Source organism: Lytechinus pictus, chromosome 7 (assembly GCF_037042905.1).
Source record: "Lytechinus pictus isolate F3 Inbred chromosome 7, Lp3.0, whole genome shotgun sequence".
In the NCBI taxonomy this organism is placed as follows: Eukaryota; Metazoa; Echinodermata; class Echinoidea; order Temnopleuroida; family Toxopneustidae; genus Lytechinus; species Lytechinus pictus.
Window position 1 is genome coordinate 1,135,105 of NC_087251.1, and position 19,413 is coordinate 1,154,517.

Below are 19,413 nucleotides of genomic sequence, written 5' to 3' on the forward strand. Positions count from 1 at the left end.
CAGAATCCATTTTCAATCTTTGCGCGCGATCACTGCTTATATTTCACTTACCGGTATACTATAGTAATAGATTTTGAAGTTAAAATTTGAAATAATTCAAAATTAAATTTTTTTAATTTACTTTTAAATTTGAAAATATACCAAAAAAATTTAACTATCCTAAAATTTACATAATATTACAAAATTCGAAAGCTATAATTTTCTTATATTGATAGAGGCTCTTGTAAAAAACGGTGAATCCCCAGGCCAGTAGATGATAAACGATGGATGCTGGTCGTGGAACATTTATTGACTGCCATTGTCATTTAGCTGCAAATGATTTCAAAGAGGTAAATAGACAGCCTTATATGATATAAATTTTTGTCAGTCCAATACCTATCTGGTCATGATGTTTGACAATGTGAAAACTTTATGTAAAATCTAACTTTGTCTTTGTTGTGACTTGTGTGGAACATATAATTAAATTTGTTTGTCTGGATGACAGACATGACTGAAGTTCAACTTCAAATTCAGAATCAAACTCAAAGTAAAAAGGCGGTTTTTTATCAGGAGGGCGGAGCTTAAGTCTAGCCAAGAGGGCTCTGTACTAATTGCCATCACTGATCCAAGGCCCAAGACACTGTAAGTAGAGCCATATGTTGAAAAATACATGTGGATTTCCATAGAATTAGAAAATCCATATTACTCGTCTTAAGCATAATTATTGTGAATCCGAGATATTGATGTTGATAATGAACTTAACTATCATGCACATGTAGCTCAAGCAGTAAATCGAGCTAACCAGATGCTGGGACTCATAAAGAGAACATTTACATACCTATCTAGAGAAACGTTACCTGTCCTGTTTAAGTCACTAGTTCGTCCTCTACTTGAATACTGCAATGTTATATGGTATCCAAGATTCAAATTGGATGCCATCAAGATAGAGAAGATCCAGAGAAGAGCCACCAAGCTAGTGCCTGAACTGAAGCATCTAACTTATGAAACAAGACTGAAGGAACTCAACATGTTCTCTCTACATTACAGAAGAATCAGAGGTGATATGATTGAAGTTTATAGAATTATGAATGGACTGGTAGACTTTGATCCAGATCTCTTCTTCACACCCATAAGCCAAAGTATCACTCGAGGTCATCACATGAAGCTGTACAAATATAGAAGCAACTCATCGCTAAGGAAAAACAGCTTTAGTCAGAGAGTGATTGACTCCTGGAACAGTCTTCCTTCTTCTGTAATCTCGGCATCCACTTTAAACATTTTCAAAACTAGACTGGACAAACACTGGTCCTCCATGCACCAAATTCTCCCATAAATATCCGCCCTCCACACACGTTTAGTTGTTTTAAAGTCCAGTTTAAGAAACTTCGAAGGAATGATCGGAAGCACTACAGGACTACCTACTTCTTCCGTACAACGATGATGATGATGATGATGATAAGGTTTGTAAATTGTAATCCATGCATATAGGATTCAAAATTTGACTAAAACAAAGTTCACAAATAAACAGGTTTCTTTCCAGATTGATAACCTGCTTGTAGATCAAAAGCTTCGGACTCTGTTTTATTGGTTGTTCCACTGAACTCTGTTGGATCCACTCACCAATTACAGAGACCGAAGTTCTAACTCAATTTGTACAGGGACTCAATTGCCATATGTTTATGTATTAAGTTCGGCTAAACCAGGGAAGTAAAGTTGCGCGACAGCCGAAGTAAGTCACTGTTTTTTGTACTTTTTTCCTTTTAAATTCATTTTTTCCCGTTTTGGTGCATTTCAGGCCAAAACGGAATAATAATCTTTATTTTGGTCCAGTTCTTTTCATATATTTTTATGAAATAAAGACAAAAATTGATGAGCCCTGTCGGGGGATCTTGCATTTTTAACCCCCTAATGGCAGCTGCACGATCGCGAGCCATCTGTGTACAAGGAGAAAAAATGTTTAAAAACTCCTCGAAGCAGACGGCTGCCAGCTGTCTAACCTGCTTGCATCTCCAGTTCTCCAGACCACAATTTACCCACGCTTTCAATAAGATGATCTCTGACTCGTTTCAAGAGAGAAAGTACATTAGTATTAAATTTCCATATACTGTTTCTATATTTTGCATGTTTCCCATATCCTTTGTTTGTTTCTTTGCATTTTTAGGATCTTGCTGAAGTGATTTCCAGAGCCACAAATGTAAGTTAAGTACAAATTCAACAATGACTATTGAATTTTTCCCATAAAAAAATCTTTGATATTTTCAAACTATTCAAACTTAAACTTGAATCTTAGATGGCACCAACTTGGTAGCACGTCGCTGAACTTTTTTGATGGCTTTCAGGTCACAGACATACCTTGGGTGCCAAATAGCATTTCCATAGTCAAGAATAGGTCTCACCATGGACCTCCTACTAGGTCCATGGTCTCACCAATGCTTTGTACAATTTAAGAATGGTATCTTTATCTCTATAAATGGAAGTATGCCAGATCAGAAAAAGTACACGGTTGGCTTTCAGTACGGCACTGAATTTATAAATGAGATCAAAGTTTCATTTTCTTTCTTTTAATACCCCTTTTCCACTAGGGCCAGGACAGCGTCAGGACAAGGCGCGGAATGTAATAATTGCAATTCGCGACCCTTCCGCACCCTGTCCGGACATTCCTGGGAGTGTCCGCACGCTGTCCTAAACCCTTCCTGGTGTTCGGGAAATCAAAATTTGTCCGCATCCAAATTTTGGTCTCGACCAAAATTTGGACGCGGATATTGAATTCCTGACACCTTCGGGACCTTGTCCTAACGATGTCCTGATGATGTCTCGCCCTTCATAAACCCTTCCGCGTCTTCCGGAAACCATCCGCGCTCAGGTCAGCTTCAGGTAGCAAAGAAGAAGTCATGCGGAATGTTTCAGGAACGTGCGGACGGGAATAAGAAGGCAAGCGGACAGTTCCAGGAACGTTCAGACTGGTCAGGAATAGGAAGGCAAGCGGAGTGATTCAGGAATGTGTGGATCCAATGCTAATATGTATGGAACGAGTTCACAAGTAGCAAAAGCCATTTGTGGTCAGTGCGCTAGATGGGGCAACGTGATAATACAAGACAAGAAAATTACAAAAAGTAACAAAGTACGGGGTCAAGTGGCCTCATTAGTATATCACTAAACAAACCTGAGAACTTAAAATTTCAAGCAGTGTTTTAAACATATTGCGCGAAGCACGAGCTGATATTTTTTATTTTTATTTTATTATTTTTTTTGGGGGGGGGTTACACTCTTGAAGGAGAAATATTTCAAGCATTTTCTACTGAGTCGAAAAGTGGACTTTTCAAATATTTCTTGCAATAGTTAAGCTGGCAATGATGCGAGTAGATTATTTTGTTCTGTACTGAACATAAAAAGACGTTTCATGCAACATTTTATTATGAACTAGATTATTTTAATGTACTCGACTGAAAAAAGACCATATAGGTAGCGCTCAACTTTATGAATAGGACAAATATCATAACAAAATTAATAATACAGGTATAGATTTCAAACTTAAATTCAAGTTTATATTCATATTGCATTTTAAGCACTTTGTTCGGTCGTGAATGAGATGTCATTAATAACAAATAAAAATAATAAATGATAGCAAGTTTATAAATATCGCTTTTTTCAGAATGGCTCAAAACGATTTACAGCATTTTATTACCCCAGTACTCATTTCTATCCCGCATGAAATTTGCACAATTTCCACACCCTGGGAAGCATTTCTGCATTCATCGCAGCCTCAAAATTGTGCTGGCAAATTCAAGCATGCAATAAATTTCGCATCTAACCGGGTACCCATTTTGCACCTGGGTCGAGAGTGGCAAGGTGTGCAATATGTCTTGCCAAAGGACGGTATATAGACCGCGGTGGGAATCGAACACACGACACTCCGTTTACAAGGCGGGAGTCAGAACCACTACACCACGACTCTTTAAAAAATAGGCCTTCCTGAAAAAAGTCGTGCACAGAACATGTTTCTCATAAACCTAAAATATGAGCGCGAAGCGCGAACTTACTTCTATCAAACATCAAGTACGAAAAAGAAAAAACCTAATTATTTTTCATAAAAATGAACAGCGTGCACAATCTTCTTAATTGAACTATTGAAAGTAAGAAGAGCGAAATGAACCATTATATTTTTTTTTTACAAATTGACCTAGCTGAAACGCTGATATTCTCCCCGCCTGTCAATTTCTTCACTCTTTTTCCTCTTAATACCCCTCTTCTTTGGTTATTCCATTTTTCCTTTTTTTACACAGCCAATTGGGCGTAGCGATCGCATTCGGCCTCCTGGAATTGCCCATTTACATTTTCTTTCCTAGCCTATTTTAATTGGTACAAGAGGAGGCAAAGGCAATTAGACACTGAATTCGCAATTTCGTCCAAAAATTAAAATTGATATGTCTAATCTTACACATTCATTATCTCGGCCAATTATTTTCTGTTCATTATCACGATTTTTTTTCCTAATTGATTATATTTCACCTCATTTAATTCATCTCCTTTGTTTATTCCTATTTATTTTGTGCTGTTTGTATATCTCTCTAATACTGGGAGGGCTAAGCCAGCAGCAGGGAGAGGTGGGCCGTATCAGCACGGCATCCCCGCCTTTGTTTTTCTTTTCCACCATATCATTTTTGTCTCACCTGCATAGCAGAGTGAGACTATAGGCGCCGCTTTTCCGACGGCGGCGGCGGCGGCGGCGGCGACGGCGGCGGCGGCGGCGGCGTCAACACCAAATCTTAACCTGAGGTTAAGTTTTTGAAATGACAGCATAACTTAGAAAGTATATGGACTTAGTTCATGAAACTTGGCCATAAGGTTAATCAAGTATTACTGAACATCCTGCCTGAGTTTCATGTCACATGACCAAGGTCAAAGGTCATTTAGGGTCAATGAACTTAGACCATGTTGGGGGAATCAACATCAAAATCTTAACCTAAGGTTAAGTTTTTGAAATGTCATCATAACTTAGAAAATATATGGACCTAGTTCATGAAACTTATACATAAGGTTAATCAAGTATCACTGAACATCCTGCATGAGTTTCACGTCACATGACCAAGGTCAAAGGTCATTTAGGGTCAATGAACTTTGGCCGAATAGGGGGTATCTGTTGAATTACCATCATAACTTTGAAAGTTTATGGATCTGATTCATGAAACTTGGACATAATAGTAATCAAGTATTACTGAACATCCTGTGCAAGTTTCAGGTCACATGATCAAGGTCAAAGGTCATTTAGGGTCAATGAACTTTGGCCAAATTGGGGTATTTGTTGAATTATAGCCATAAATTTGAAAGTGTGTTGGTCTAGTTCATAAAACTTGGACATAATAGTAATCAAGTATCACTGAACATCCTGTGCGAGTTTCAGGTCACATGATCAAGGTCAAAGGTCATGTAAGGTCAAAGAACTTTGGCCACGTTGGGGGTATTTGTTGAATTGCCATCATATCTCTATAAGTGTATTGGTCTAGTTCATAAAACGTGGAAATAAGAGTAACCAAGTATCACTGAACATCTTGTGCGAGTTATAGTAGTTTTCAAAATCAGCACTGCTGCTATATTGAATCGCGTGATGCAGGTGAGACGGCCAGAGGCATTCCACTTGTTTAAGTTTCCCTTTCCTTTTCACTTATTTTTCTTCTGTATGTATTTTTTAAAGAGGGAAGCAAGACCACCTCGCCCCTTGATCCGCATGTGCCTGTCAAATGCAATTTGCATCCTAACTTCCTCTTTTGTAATATATACATATAAATTTGTGGAAAAATGATTAGAAAGTAATGTTATAAAGAGAGCCCCGATTTTGCTATGAACATATTAAGGTCAGAAAACTGGACATTTTGTAATCATGAATAGGATGCATGGGTTGATATATTTTTAACCAAAATAACGCGAGCGCAAATTGCTCCATTTCCATCTTAATTTAATTTCTATTGAAAAATAGTATACATATTTAAAACCTACAATGTGTTGCCCAAATTGTCTAAGTGTTTTTTCACAACATATGATTCATTAATTTTGTTTGCAACGGATACAAATATTCATGTTTATATATGGTATACAATTTGTTTTTGTTTGATGGAAGTGAAATAAATAAATTTGAATTTGAATTTGAATTTGAATTGCGAGCCGAAAATGTTGATAAACTGTCATGAAACAGGAATTTAAAATAATTTGTTACAATTTATATATGTATACATAACTCCCCAATAAAAATGCAAGCGCAGCTACAGCTGATACTATTTACAATCAGACCAGCCTAAAAAGGGATATTTTTCAAAAGAAATATGGAATACATGAAGAGATTAGTTACTTGTCAAATCAAATAATGCTAGCGCGCAGCGCGAGCGGAAAATGTTGATATTTAGACCATGAAATTTAGTCATTTTACACAAAAATATATGAAATCTATTTGTAAATCAAACAAATTGAAAACTCAATGTCTGAGAAATGTTTTATTTATTTACTTCAAAACTTGATATTTTAAGCTCAATATAAGTCTATTCAGCAAGATATGTATCTCATAGATTAGGCAATGCGATCACAAAGCGTGAGCGAAAATTTAACATAGGGACATGAATTTCCCCTCCCCCTCATCTCATTTTATTCACTCGTCTTTCTCTTATTTTTCCTTTTCATTTTCTCTTCTCTTTTCCCTTCTTTTTCTTTTTCCTCTCTTTCCATTTTATTTATTTTGCTCGTTCCAAAAACGGGGGGGGGGGGGGGGGGGGGGGGCGGCATTTGATATCAAATGCCCCCCCCCCTTTCCAAAAAGTGAGGGGACGCGTCCCCTGGGATTTCCACCAATGTATGCAATTTGATTTGAAATAAAAGAAAGTCCTATATAGTCTTTGTAGTCGTAAAATGTTTAAAATAGCGTACTTTCATGACGAATTACTTTATTCTCGCCTGCTCCCAAATCGGATTTAATAACAAAATCAAGGTTTCTTTTTAAAAAAAACGCACCCCAAACCCCAAATAGCACCCCTAAATTCATAAAAAATATATGAACGATAATTTTCTTGGAGTATTCGCAAGTTGTCCGAAAATTATCCTGATCGTCCTAGTCCTTGAATTTACCACTCTTGACGTTGTCCTAAATGTCTCCGGTTCTGTCCTATTATGATCTGCATGCTTTCCGCGCCGAACGCCAACAAATTTATTTAGATAATCTTGTCCTAGGACAGTCCCAGACATGTCCTACGACAATACACAGAATAGTCCTGGTCGTGTCCTAGGACAAGATCATTTGCATAATCTTTTACGGAATTTGGTTGCGGACAGCATGCCGAAATGACAAAAGTTGCTTCCGCAACCCTTCCTGGTCTTGTCCGCGCCCTAGTGGAAAACCGCCTTCAGCTAAACTTGGTACTTTACGTGGGTTTAAGTATTATTGTCAACATGAATATATAATCACAGCTCTTGTTTGTTTTATTTCATCATTTTAGAATGGAGTAGAGGCTGCATTAGTAGTGGCAGAACATCATGGAGAGTTTGAGAGGATCTTAGAGTTATCAAGAAACTTTCCTTGTTTTGTGCTTCCATGCTTAGGTGTCCATCCTGTGCAGGTATGCTCTTTCCTCTCTACCCAACCCTTTTTCATATACAATAATTGGTCTGAATATATGCCATTATCATTATGTTTATTGCTGTCTAATTATGTACTTTGCTTTTAATGACACATAATATAGTGATATCAATGGTTATTTGATACATTGTATTGTTAGTTTCTTTATTTTTTATTATGTTATTGGAATACATCCAGACATGTCCCTTATACATGAGCTCAGCATGAGGCAAAACCATCGTTGGAACCATGAAAAACCTTAATCACCCCAGGCCAGTTATTTAAGTATCTAAACATGCGTTTCTTGACCTCGATGGGTCAGAAAAGAACTAAAACGCAATTACATTTGCAGTGTGCCGATTCTAGCAAACTCGCTCGCCAGCTCATGCAGTCACTTTTATTTCTCTCTAATAGTTTCCTTATTTTGGGGCAGATTTTCTTCATTAAAAATTGAAAACAAAATAACATTGGATTTCAAAATACAATATGCCTTTGAAAACCTGATTAAATATCAAATACAATAATTTAATTCCGAAAGGCCTACTACAGGCAGAGCTGCTCTTACGTAATATCACAGCTGTTTATGGTCTAACCCTTGGGCTTGCCTAGCTGCGGAGGTGAAATGTTACATAAGAGGGATTATCAGGCGATACAGGGTGATAGCGCTTGGGAATGAAATATCATGAGGTGGTTTCAGACCGCCTCGAAGTTCGTCAGTTCCAGGTATTCTCTGATCGGGAAATTTACCCCGATCAGAAAATACCAGGTATTTTGGTAATGTGAAAGCAAACTACGCGTAATTTCCCCGAAAGAAAATACCCGCTAAATAGTAGGTACTTGGCGAAATTACGAGAACTTTCGCGGGGATTTTTCCAAGGTCGCAGGTATTTTGGCAATGTGAAAGCAATTTACGGGAACTTTTAGCCCAGCGTGTCGTTGGGCGCGGGCGCCGTGGGTGGCTGCTGGGCTAGTGATTTTGAATCTCGCGCCTTGCCTTCTTATACAGACCATACTGCGCATGCTCGTAACTTCAGGAACTTATCCCGAAGGGTATGTTTCGGGGCGGTGTGAATGCAGGAATAATTAATGGGTATTTTTTAGCCTAAAAAAGTTCTCGTAAATTAACGGGGATTCTTGTGATCGATCGCGGTTTGAAACCACCTATGGATCCTCTCTTTTTCTGTCTCTCTCCCTATCTCCTTTTACGTTTCTGATCTCCTTTCATTTCCTCTTACTTTCCTTCTTTACCTTTCTTCTTGCTTCTTTCAATGTTGTCCTTTCTTTCTTCTTTCCTTCCTCGGCTTTTATCTTTCTTTCTTCCTTTAATTGGCTTCTATCTTTCTTTCTCTTTCTTCCTTTCTTTCTTTATTGCATACACAGCGTAACGATTCCAGCAAACTCTGTGGCTCGCCAGCTCATGCAATCATTTTTATTCTCTTTAATAGTTTCCTTATTTCAGGACCAATTTTCTTTGTTCAAAATTGAAAACCAATTAACATTGGATTTCTTAAAAATACAATATGCCTTTGAAAACTTAATTAAATATCAAATACAATAATTTCATTCTGAAGTGCCTACTACAGGCAGAGCTGCTCTTACGTAATATTGCAATGCCAAGGACTGCCTGCGGAGGTGAAATTTTACTTAAGAGGGATTAATTTGGTCACGCAGGGTTGAAATAGCTTTGAAAGATAATATCTTGGATCCTCTAACAATGTTTTATTTGTTAAGGGGGTATAAAATCGCAGTTCAGGGCCTGAACTGCGGTTTTCAGTAAGAAAAGTTTCAGGTTGAACTTTTGAAGAATTATTAAGGATTAAAAGCTTGAAGATCTTTGAAGTTGCTAATAGATTTCACTGATTCTATATTTGCAGTTTCATCTACTTTTGTATTGACATTATATTTTCTACTTTGCATTTGAAACAGTTTCATTAACCTTTTGAAATTGATTTTTTCTCAAGAGATCTTTCTTTTAAATTCTGCTATGTAACCTTTACTTGACATACAGGGCTTAAGTCCCGATACACAAAGAAGTGTAAATGAGAATGACATTGAGGAGGCATTGCTTGCTATTGAGAAATATGCTGATCAGCTGGTAGCAGTTGGGGAGGTGAGTTAGTGATAAGAATATAAGAACTTTTAGGAAGTAAAACGCCTAGATCAAGTATAAATCTGACTCTCTGTATGCAGGATCTTCCTATAATGATTTTTCTCTGCTTTTTGCTTCATGTGAAATGATGTAGTTCCCTTATATTATCATGGCTTGAGTAGTTCATGAAGTGAAATAAAAAATGACAAAATGGGAATGTAACATACAAAGAGTGGATTGAGGAAGACTGAAGAAAATGTAGCAGATTTTGCTCAGCAAAGAATCAATCATCATTGCAGGACTACATCTAATTGATTGAATGATTCTCCACTTGAGGTAGTTTTCATAACCTCAACCCAGCCACAAGACATGTGTATGAAATCTAAATGTGATATATACTATTGACACAGATTTCAACTAATTCTATTATTTTTTGTGTTTTTTTAATGAAAACAAAATGCCCAGGTTCTATTAAAAAAAAAAAATTCTCAAAAGATGCTTCTTTCAATCCACAATAATTCTAATTCCTCAAAATATTATACTGGCCAGTAATTCTTTTTATGAGGTATCCCTGTAGAGACCCTGTAGTATCATTTTACAGTTTTAAGAAATTGTAATTTACCCTGTATTTTATTGATTCATAGGTAGGTTTGGATTTCACTCCAAGGATTGCAAAATGTTCTGAAGACAAAGACATTCAGAGACTGGTTCTAACAAAACAGATTCAACTTGCCAAGAGACTAAATCTACCCCTGTAAGTGAAAAACTTTAAATAAACTATACACAGTTTTGACTTTGACAAAAATGGGTTGAAAAATAATTGAGTCTTTTGTTTTCTTTATAAGCTGATTTTTTTTTCTTTTACAGTTATTTTATTTGCTAATTTTGTGAACTTATACAACATTGCTAACATCTCCACTTCTACATATTGCCTTTAATAACTCATGAATGTAATAGTAGGACCTCGTAGTAAAGCTTGATTGTAGAACGATTTTGATTATGTATGAATGAGTTTACTATTAATCACTGTGATTTATGTTAGGACTTGTACCCGTGAATATAAAAACTATCTGTAAGTAACGTTCATGAAAACATGTGTAAGCTTGATTATTAGCTAATAGTAATACTGACATGACCATACAGAGAAATCACAATAAAGGCTCTGGTAGTCAATGAATTAAACGTTAAAACAACTTTATTCAATAGAACTCTGCAAATATTGCAATATCTGGATTTAAGTTAGAACGAAGTGCACATGCGTGAGAGTGATACCATATAAGAAGTTATCACAAATACCATATTTAATTCTTTTATCTTATAGTACTCTTGTAATTTTTGTATTTTTTGTTGACAGAAATGTTCATTCTAGATCTGCAGGCAGACCAACTATTGCTTTGCTTCATGAACAAGGTATTTTCTTCTCAATTATTATTAGCAGCCTTTTTACACAAAAGATGAAATGAGTTGGAATTCTGTAAGCTATTCTTATTTACCCAAAGGGACATTATATATTTCAACCATATTCTGAGAGGATTTCAGAAGCTGGGGTCTTTTTGTGAGGTCGCTCACAAAAATGTCAGCAAATGCTTTACTGAAACTTGCAAGGGGTATTTGAAGTGGCAAGATTCCACACATTATTTATAGTTTCTCCTGAGTTCTGGATATCCTCTTCAGCAGTATTGTTTATCTTGAATTCAGACACATATTTATGATAAGGTTGATGATGATCTAATTAAATCTGGGGTTTCAAAGTCATGAATGTCCATCATAAAAACTAAAAATGTTAGTTATCTCAATTGTATACTAAATTAAAAAAAAACAGGTTTAAACTCATTTTGTGTATGCGTGTATGATTGATGACCTGATTAGATCATTAAGAGTTTGAAAATTGTAGAAGTTGAATGTGAAAAATAAATTTCCGATCTGGCAGTTTGGAGGCACATATTTCACATCAAAGATCTGTTATTAATAACAAAATATTTGGCTTCTTGTTGACATGTCAATTTCTGTAAGGAAATCAAGAAATTTTTAATTTTCTTGAGGAAAATGATACCTTCTACACCAAAAGTATAATGATAAGAAATATGTTTGAATGTTTGTTTCATGTATAGAGAATTAATATTAGGCCTACAGATTGTTTGAAAATTGAAATTTTAGGAAATATAATTCAGATTTCTGTTTCTTGATGGCAGGTGCTGAGAATGTATTGCTTCACGCATTTGATGGTAAGCCGTCTGTAGCTATGCTGGGTATACAATATGGCTATTACTTTTCCATACCGCCCTCTATAGTTAGGAGTGGACAAGTAAGTGCATTTTGCTTTTATGCTGTCTTTGCTTCATAACAGAATGGTTGTTGACATAAACACTAATCAGGTGATGCTTAAAAAAAAGGATAGGACAGTCAAATATGAAAATCATTAAAGAATAGCAGAGCTAGTTTGGCTAGAATATAATTGATTAATCTACTGTGCTAAAATCTAAAACCAGTACATAAATATCTTTATTGATACAAATATTCTAAATTTTTCAACCTGGAGAGTTATTGTTTTTATACGATTTTAGTTAGTAGGGTCCATGGTGAGATAAAAAAATGGAGTTCAATAATGAAGCATGTGATCACAGGAATGATTGATGATTTATATGACCCAATAGACCATAATTATACCAGTAGGTTTTTGTCTCACCTGCGAAGCAGAGTGAGACTATAGGCGTAGCTTTTCCGACGGCGGCGTCAACACCAAATCTTAACCGAAGGTTAAGTTTTTGAAATGACAGTATAACTTAGAAAGTATATGGACCTAGTTCATGAAACTTGGCCATAAGGTTAATCAAGTATTACTGAACATCCTGCCTAAGTTTCAGGTCACATGACCAAGGTCAAAGGTCATTTAGGGTCAATGAACTTAGACCATGTTGGGGGAATCAACATCAAAATCTTAACCTAAGGTTAAGTTTTTGAAATGCCATCATAACTTAGAAAGTATATGGACCTAGTTCATGAAACTTGGACATAAGGTTAATCAAGTATTACTGAACATCCTGATTGAGTTTCACGTCACATGACCAAGGTCAAAGGTCATTTAGGGTCAATGAACTTTGGCCAAATTGGGGGTATGTGTTGAATTACCATCATAACTTTGAAAGTTTATGGATCGGATTCATGAAACTTGGACATAATAGTAATCAAGTATCACTGAACATCCTGTGCGCATTTCAGGTCACATGACCAACGTCAAAGGTCAATGAACTTTTGCCATAATGGGGTATCTGTTGAATTACCATCATAACTTCGAAAGTTTATGGATCTGATTGATGAAACTTGGCCATAAGAGTAATCAAGTATCTTTGAAAATCCGTCCGAGTTCAGGTCACATGACCAAGGTCAAAGGTCATTTAAGGTCAATGAACTTTGGCCATGTTGGGAGTATTTGTTGAATTACCATCATATCCGTGTAAGTGTATTGGTCTAGTTCATAAAACGTGGACATAAGAGTAACCAAGTATCACTGAACATCTTTTGCGAGTTTCAGTTCACATGACCAAGGTCAAAGGTCAATGGACTTTGGCCATGTTGGGGGTATCTGTGGCATTACCATCATAACTCTGTAAGTTTATTGGTTTAGTTCATAAAACATGGACAAAAGAGTCTTCAAGTATCACTGAATATCTCATGCGAGTTTCAGATCACATGACGAAAGTCAAAGGTCATTTAAAGTCATTAAACTTTGGCCATTTTAGAGGTAATTATTAGATAACTTTCAAAGTCTATAGATATAGTGTATAAAATGTGAATATAGGGGTAATCAAGTATCACAAGTTTTAGGTCACATGATCAAGGTCAAATATCAATGAACGTAGTATTGTATCATTATATGAATGGTGTTTTTTGTGAATGATTATTTCATAGTAGTTTTCAAAGTCAGCACTGCTGCTATATTGAAACGCGTGATGCAGGTGAGATCGCCAGAGGCATTCCACTTGTTATTTGTGTATTATTGTTGTTTGGTCTTACTATTTTGGTATAATTTTTAACTTCAGAACTGGTTAAAACACTTGCAGATCCAGGGGGGCAAAGCCGGCCCATGACTCCCCCCCCCCCCCCCCCCCCCCCTTTGAGAGGCGCAATTAAAATTTGTAATGTAAAAATGCCGTGAAACAGAAGTGTGATCCCCCTTTTGGAAGTGAATACCTTTTTTTTTTGCTTGTCAAAAGATTTCCTCGGGAAAATGTGCCACCCCCCCCTTTGGAAAATCCTAGATCCGCCTCTGGGTTGAAATATTTAGTTTTACTATTTGCTTCCTCTCTTTCCAATTATATCTCCCTCTCCCTCCCCCCCCCCCTCTTGCTCTCTCAATTGTTCACTGTCTTTCCTTACCCCCCGCCCCCATTTCACTTACTCTCTCAAACACGCATGGACAAGAAGCAAAAGCTAGTTAAACAGCTCCCTCTTGAGAAGATTCTATTGGAGACAGATTCCCCAGCATTGTCTGCAGAAAAACAAGTAAGTCTCTTTTTCAGTCAAAGTATCAAGTATTCCATTAAAATACAAATTTTGATGAACCCTCTGAAACAATATTTTACAGTTTTTCAGCGAGCTAGGTGCTTGACCAAAGCAAAACTCAGATAATTTGTTTCTTTACCGTCTGGATGCGGCTTTTCCAACAGCGGCTGTGGCATAGTCAACATTAAAATCTTAATCGAGATTAAGTTTTGAAATATCATCATATGGACCTATTTCATCAACTTGGACATATGGGTTCTCAAGTTTACTGATCAACTTGCATGAGTTTCAGGTCATATGATTAAGGTCAAAGGTCTTTAGTGTCAATAAACTTTGACTATGTTGGGGTATCAACATTGAAATCATAGCCAGGATTGTGATTTAAAATTTTTAAAGATAATTTTGCAAATATTAGTCCCTACTCCATAATACTTTTGTTTAATGGTTATCATTTATTAGCAAATAGACGAATGTAATTTCAGATTTCTGGGAAAACGTCAAAGGTCATTTGAGGTCAACAAACTTAGGATTTTATTGCCAAATGGATGTTTAGGGGTTCCTTCGTTTCTTTTATGGAAAAAATGATTCATCTAAGTTGTTATCAAAGTCAGCACTGCTGCTTCATTTAATTGCATAATGTTGGTAAGACTGCCAGAGTCATTCCACTGTCTAAAATATCAGTTATGTTTTGCTCTGATGGGGTTTGAACCTTCGACTTCATTATTTATATTCTACTGATATATCCACTTATCCCCACCATTTCTATGAAGCCCATTTCTTTTGTGAATATTTTGGGTTTTTTTTTATGAAGTAGTATACAGGAAGCGATCATGAATATTAATTCTTGATTTTAATTCTTGTTCTTATTTCACTCAGAAACGGAATGAACCCAGTAACATTCATATATCATGTGACTACATCGCGGAGGTCAAAGGTGTGTCAGTGGAGACAGTTCGGCAAATCACCAGAGAAAATGCCCTTAGACTTTTCCCCAAAATTCAGAAGTTTCTAAAAACAAGATGACATTTTGAAGGACTGTAGTTTATTCATTTTAAATTGATGAAATAGGAAAGATTATTTAATGTGGCCATTGTAATATAATTATTAGACCAATTTATGGATATGAACTATGCCTAAGCATAAAAAGATTACAAACACTATCAGATGAGACAATGCTTTCAATTTGAAAGCAGAGAGGACATTTTTTTCCCTCAATTATCAACATCAAGGGAGCTTTCATTTATTTATGTTTATTCTATGTAGAGATTTTCATTATTATTCTTTTAGAACTTGGAGAATGATAATAGTTGATAAGTGTTTAAGAAGTGTAGTATTCATTGATCCAGTGGTCCATCTTATGGCACTTCAAATTCCACCCAGAGTCAAATTATGGTGTGACTTTCAAATTTGTAATGAAGGAGAGTTCTTTCCTGAATTCGATAATAGCTTATATTAGAGTTAGTTTGGAAAATCATTACTTGGTCTAGGTCTCTTCCCACTTAATCTTAATCTGACTCCAATTTGTTTGATCCAATTTGTCTACAGGAAACCCCATGTAGTAACAAATTTAATCTGATTGCATCTATGTCCTTGATCCATTTGGTCATATTAGGTAGCCATTCGAAAGCTAGGGTAATGAATATCCAGTATTTAGAAACATCACTTGGGCCAGTATTTACATGTAGTTCTTGAATCTCTGTATTTTACACAATATTCTGCTTAATTATTATAACATCTTTTTATTCAATTACTTTATTTGGCTAGGTATTTTGCTTAAATCCAAGTCAGCCCTCTTCCTGGCTAAAGTCTGACTTGTATGCTGTTTACAAATTCAGTCATTCATTCTGCTTACAGATATACTTTGGGTGATTTCAATACAGTGTTCAGTTTTAGTATAGACACAACTCAAGATTTCAATACTGTACTTGAAATCACCCTTTGTCCATTATGTGGCTTAGAATTATCGATGACACCACTGGCGGATCCAGGGGAGGGGGGCAAAAACCGGCCCTTGCCCCCCCCCCCCCTTGAGTCACAAATAAAATTTGTAATGTAAAAAAAAAACAAGTTACCCCCCCCCCCCCCTTTGAAAGTGAAGACCTTTTTTTTTTGGGGGGGGGGGCTTGTCAAATTTTTCCTCTGGAAAATGTGCCCCCCCCCCCTTTTGGAAAATCCTGGATGTCACAATGGTTATTACAAAGTTTTTTGCTTAAATTTGGCTCGACAAAGTAAAACATGTAGAAGTAATCTGAATACATGCAGGTGTATAATCATTTTGCTTAGCCAAGTAAAATGCTTAGTAACTTACACTGTAGTCAGTCAGTGCTCTGAATTTAATATTGGCCTTTGTAGTCTTCCTGCTTAGACCAACTAGTAATAGACCAAATTATAAAGACAAAGAGTGGGAAAACTAAATAAAGAGGCAATTAGATCAAGAGATGAAATAACCCAAGAGATCATTAGATTACCTGGGTATTGATTAGAGACCAAGCTTCCCCTTCCCCTTGCTATCTTTATCTCTTATTCCTTCTCCTCAATTTCCTAACCATTCTTCTTCTCTCTATTTCTTCACTATTTCTTTATTTCCTTTTCTATTTCATCTTTCTCATTTTCTTTTCACTCTTTATTATCTGTCATCCCCTATTACACATTTTCTTTTCAAGTTTTCTCAAATTCCAAATACTTTTACCCACTCAATCTCCCATGCCAGGTACACTATTGAATTGGGATACTTCCTTGAAATCTATCTCTTTCACCTCAACAAGGCATTGTATTTAGATGTCAATTTATAGAAGTCATAGTCCTGATGTAATTTCCAAGTTCCATTCAAAGTCCAATTCATCAATTTTCTTGTGAACTTATAGCTAAATTAGCACACAATTGACTTACATAATCTTCAAATATATTGAAATACATATTACATGTATTTTTATTCATAAGCAACAAAAACGAGTAAAACAATCATCAATACAAACCATATCATAATGATAAATTAATATTGCCATGATATTCACTTTTACATGCATAATCATGATTCCAAGGTATTATGTATGTAATGATGTAGATTTGCATAGATGGTGTAATCTACTATTACCTGTACATTAGAAACTTGTGCACTTGAGCTGGTAAGTTCCAAACTCTCACCACAGTAAAATCTTCTGAATGTGTATTTATCAGTATACATGAGTAAAAAGTCTGAGCATGCATGAAAAGAAACAAAACCCCTTTTCATCACATAATTTCCCACAATATAAACATGAGTTACGTGATTTAAAACAGAATAACATTTAAAAAATTAGTTTTGATTCCACTGTGATTTACATGTACATACAGTAGTTGCGGAACTGTATTTCTTTATTGCATTTTTTCCAGCAAGTGGAAAAACAATGAGATTAACACAAAAAAGGTAAAAACCTCAGAAAACCTCAAAGAAACATGTATAAATAAATGTGTAGTATTAATGATCAATTTTACATAGATGTTATTACATAAGAGAGCTTAAGTTCTACTCAGAATTTTCCCAATACATTTCTATTTGTTTTTTAAATGTTGTATCCTTTGTTGCACCACTATACATTAAATGTTTTCATGCAATACCGGGTACACATTTATTGTACTTTCCCCCAAATGATCTGAATTGGTAACCATTACTATGATGAGGTAAAAATGTTTACCGGTATACAATGTGTTTGCAAAGTGTATTTACTTTTTCAATTCGCTATTTTAAATGGATAACTGTAGTTGATATACAATGTAATATGACGAGATATGACTAGATGTGATATGACAACATAATGATCTAGATATGACTAGATACAACATAATGACTTGCCCAAAAGCAATTAGACATTTAGATTTTCCTCTCTTGAATAAAATTTCATTCAACTTCATATTAAAATAAAAATCTTTGTCTCTGTGTGTACATTGCTATTCAGAATTATATTGAAAATAGATTTAGCAAGTAACATTAATCTAAATAAGCCAAGAGTGAAAAAAAAAAAATGGGAAGCCAAATACCTGGGTACGATTACATGTACATAACAGTAATGCTATCATTTCTGTACCAATTTTTTCTTTCTTTTCATCTCTCACTCACAGTAATTCCATCATTTCTATACCATATTTTTTTCTTTTTACCTACATAAATACAATTTAGTTCATAAAAATATCAATTACAATGAACAGAGCACGACATTATGCATAGTTTGATTTCGTCATTATTGCATGATTCTTATTTTAATATTTCAATAATGATGTCAGTAAAACCATTATTAAATGCACTGCAGCATAACTCATGCACTTTTTCGCACATCTTAGAGAAACACTTATACAGCATTTATTGCTCATTTGTCTTTCAAAAGAAACTAGTTGAATGTCTACATGTATACATTTCTTTAAGATTCAATCAAATTTACATGAATGAATATGCTTTTTTATTATTGCAAATCAATGAGATGCAACGTCTCTTAAATTCAAAATTACTCTAATAAATTTCATCATACTGTATACGATGCTTAGAAACTGAAAGATGAAAGTTGCAGGAAATTCATCCTCATACATGTAAGTTCCACTTTTGCACCTTTGTTTTCATCTAGATTGTATAGAACAATATGTACGATTGACTAGATGTACATGTAATTTAATGTTCCAAGATGCAAAGAATAGAGATTGTTTATGAGTCGGTCTCCTAGTCAAGACTTGCATGATGGCCAGCATCAAAAGAGTGTTGACAACTTCATCTTACTCCATCATTGAAAACCTTCCACTCAGAATTCTAGAAAGATGCATCACTCATGCTAGGTGACTAAAATCTGGATGGAAATAAAAAATAGAATGGAAACAAAATCAACAGATACTCATAAGATTTGAAATGAGTACTATCATAGAATCAAATTATGTTTTGTCTTGTCTTCGGTTAAGTGGGCATATGCAGACTTGCTGTATTCTGCCAACTTCATTGATGAGTGTGAGATCACCGAGTAAGCAGGTCACTTACCAGACCAAAAGCTTCAGTCTCTGTATTTTGGTTGTTCCGCTGAACTGCGTTGGCTCACTCACCAATACATTCAATGGGGATGATAGTAAAATGCCAGAAATTGTTAAATAAATCCCCAGAAACGATGGTTATTCCTGTCTAGTCACTTACTAGGTTTTTGAGTGATTTTACATTTGAAAGAGTCCAATGAGTTGATGTTATGAGGGGGGGGGGGGGTGAAATTTCAATGATTATAACTTTTACTGATTT

At 35.6% G+C, this 19,413-nt stretch overlaps 1 protein-coding gene across 3 annotated transcripts; it reads left to right on the plus strand.

Annotated features, from left to right (window-relative positions):
- Positions 1-218: 218 nt before the first annotated feature.
- On the plus strand, positions 219-18,941 carry LOC129265177 (putative deoxyribonuclease TATDN3). Of its 3 annotated transcripts, none has more exons than XM_054903187.2 (9): positions 219-329; positions 2,141-2,173; positions 7,458-7,577; positions 9,585-9,686; positions 10,310-10,419; positions 11,020-11,075; positions 11,858-11,970; positions 14,088-14,168; positions 15,045-18,941. In XM_054903187.2, exons 1-9 carry the CDS (start codon positions 264-266, stop codon positions 15,189-15,191), a joined length of 828 nt encoding a protein of 275 aa, XP_054759162.2. In that variant the 5' UTR covers positions 219-263; the 3' UTR covers positions 15,192-18,941. The 3 variants fall into 3 exon arrangements, with proteins under 3 accessions (XP_054759162.2, XP_063957620.1, XP_054759163.2); XM_054903188.2 differs by having other exon boundaries at positions 220-329; positions 14,091-14,168; XM_064101550.1 differs by lacking the exon at positions 2,141-2,173.
- The last annotated feature ends 472 nt before the right edge of the window (positions 18,942-19,413 follow it).

What these genes read in the sequence shown, in the direction of transcription:
- LOC129265177 (XM_054903187.2), top strand. Translation starts at nt 264, where the DNA reads ATGGATGCTGGTCGTGGAACATTTATTGACTGCCATTGTCATTTAGCT. An exon ending in TGATTTCCAGAGCCACAAAT is followed by an intron (nt 2,174 to 7,457) that starts GTAAGTTAAGTA and finishes TCATCATTTTAG; the next exon opens with AATGGAGTAGAGGCTGCATT. An exon ending in TAGGTGTCCATCCTGTGCAG is followed by an intron (nt 7,578 to 9,584) that starts GTATGCTCTTTC and finishes CTTGACATACAG; the next exon opens with GGCTTAAGTCCCGATACACA.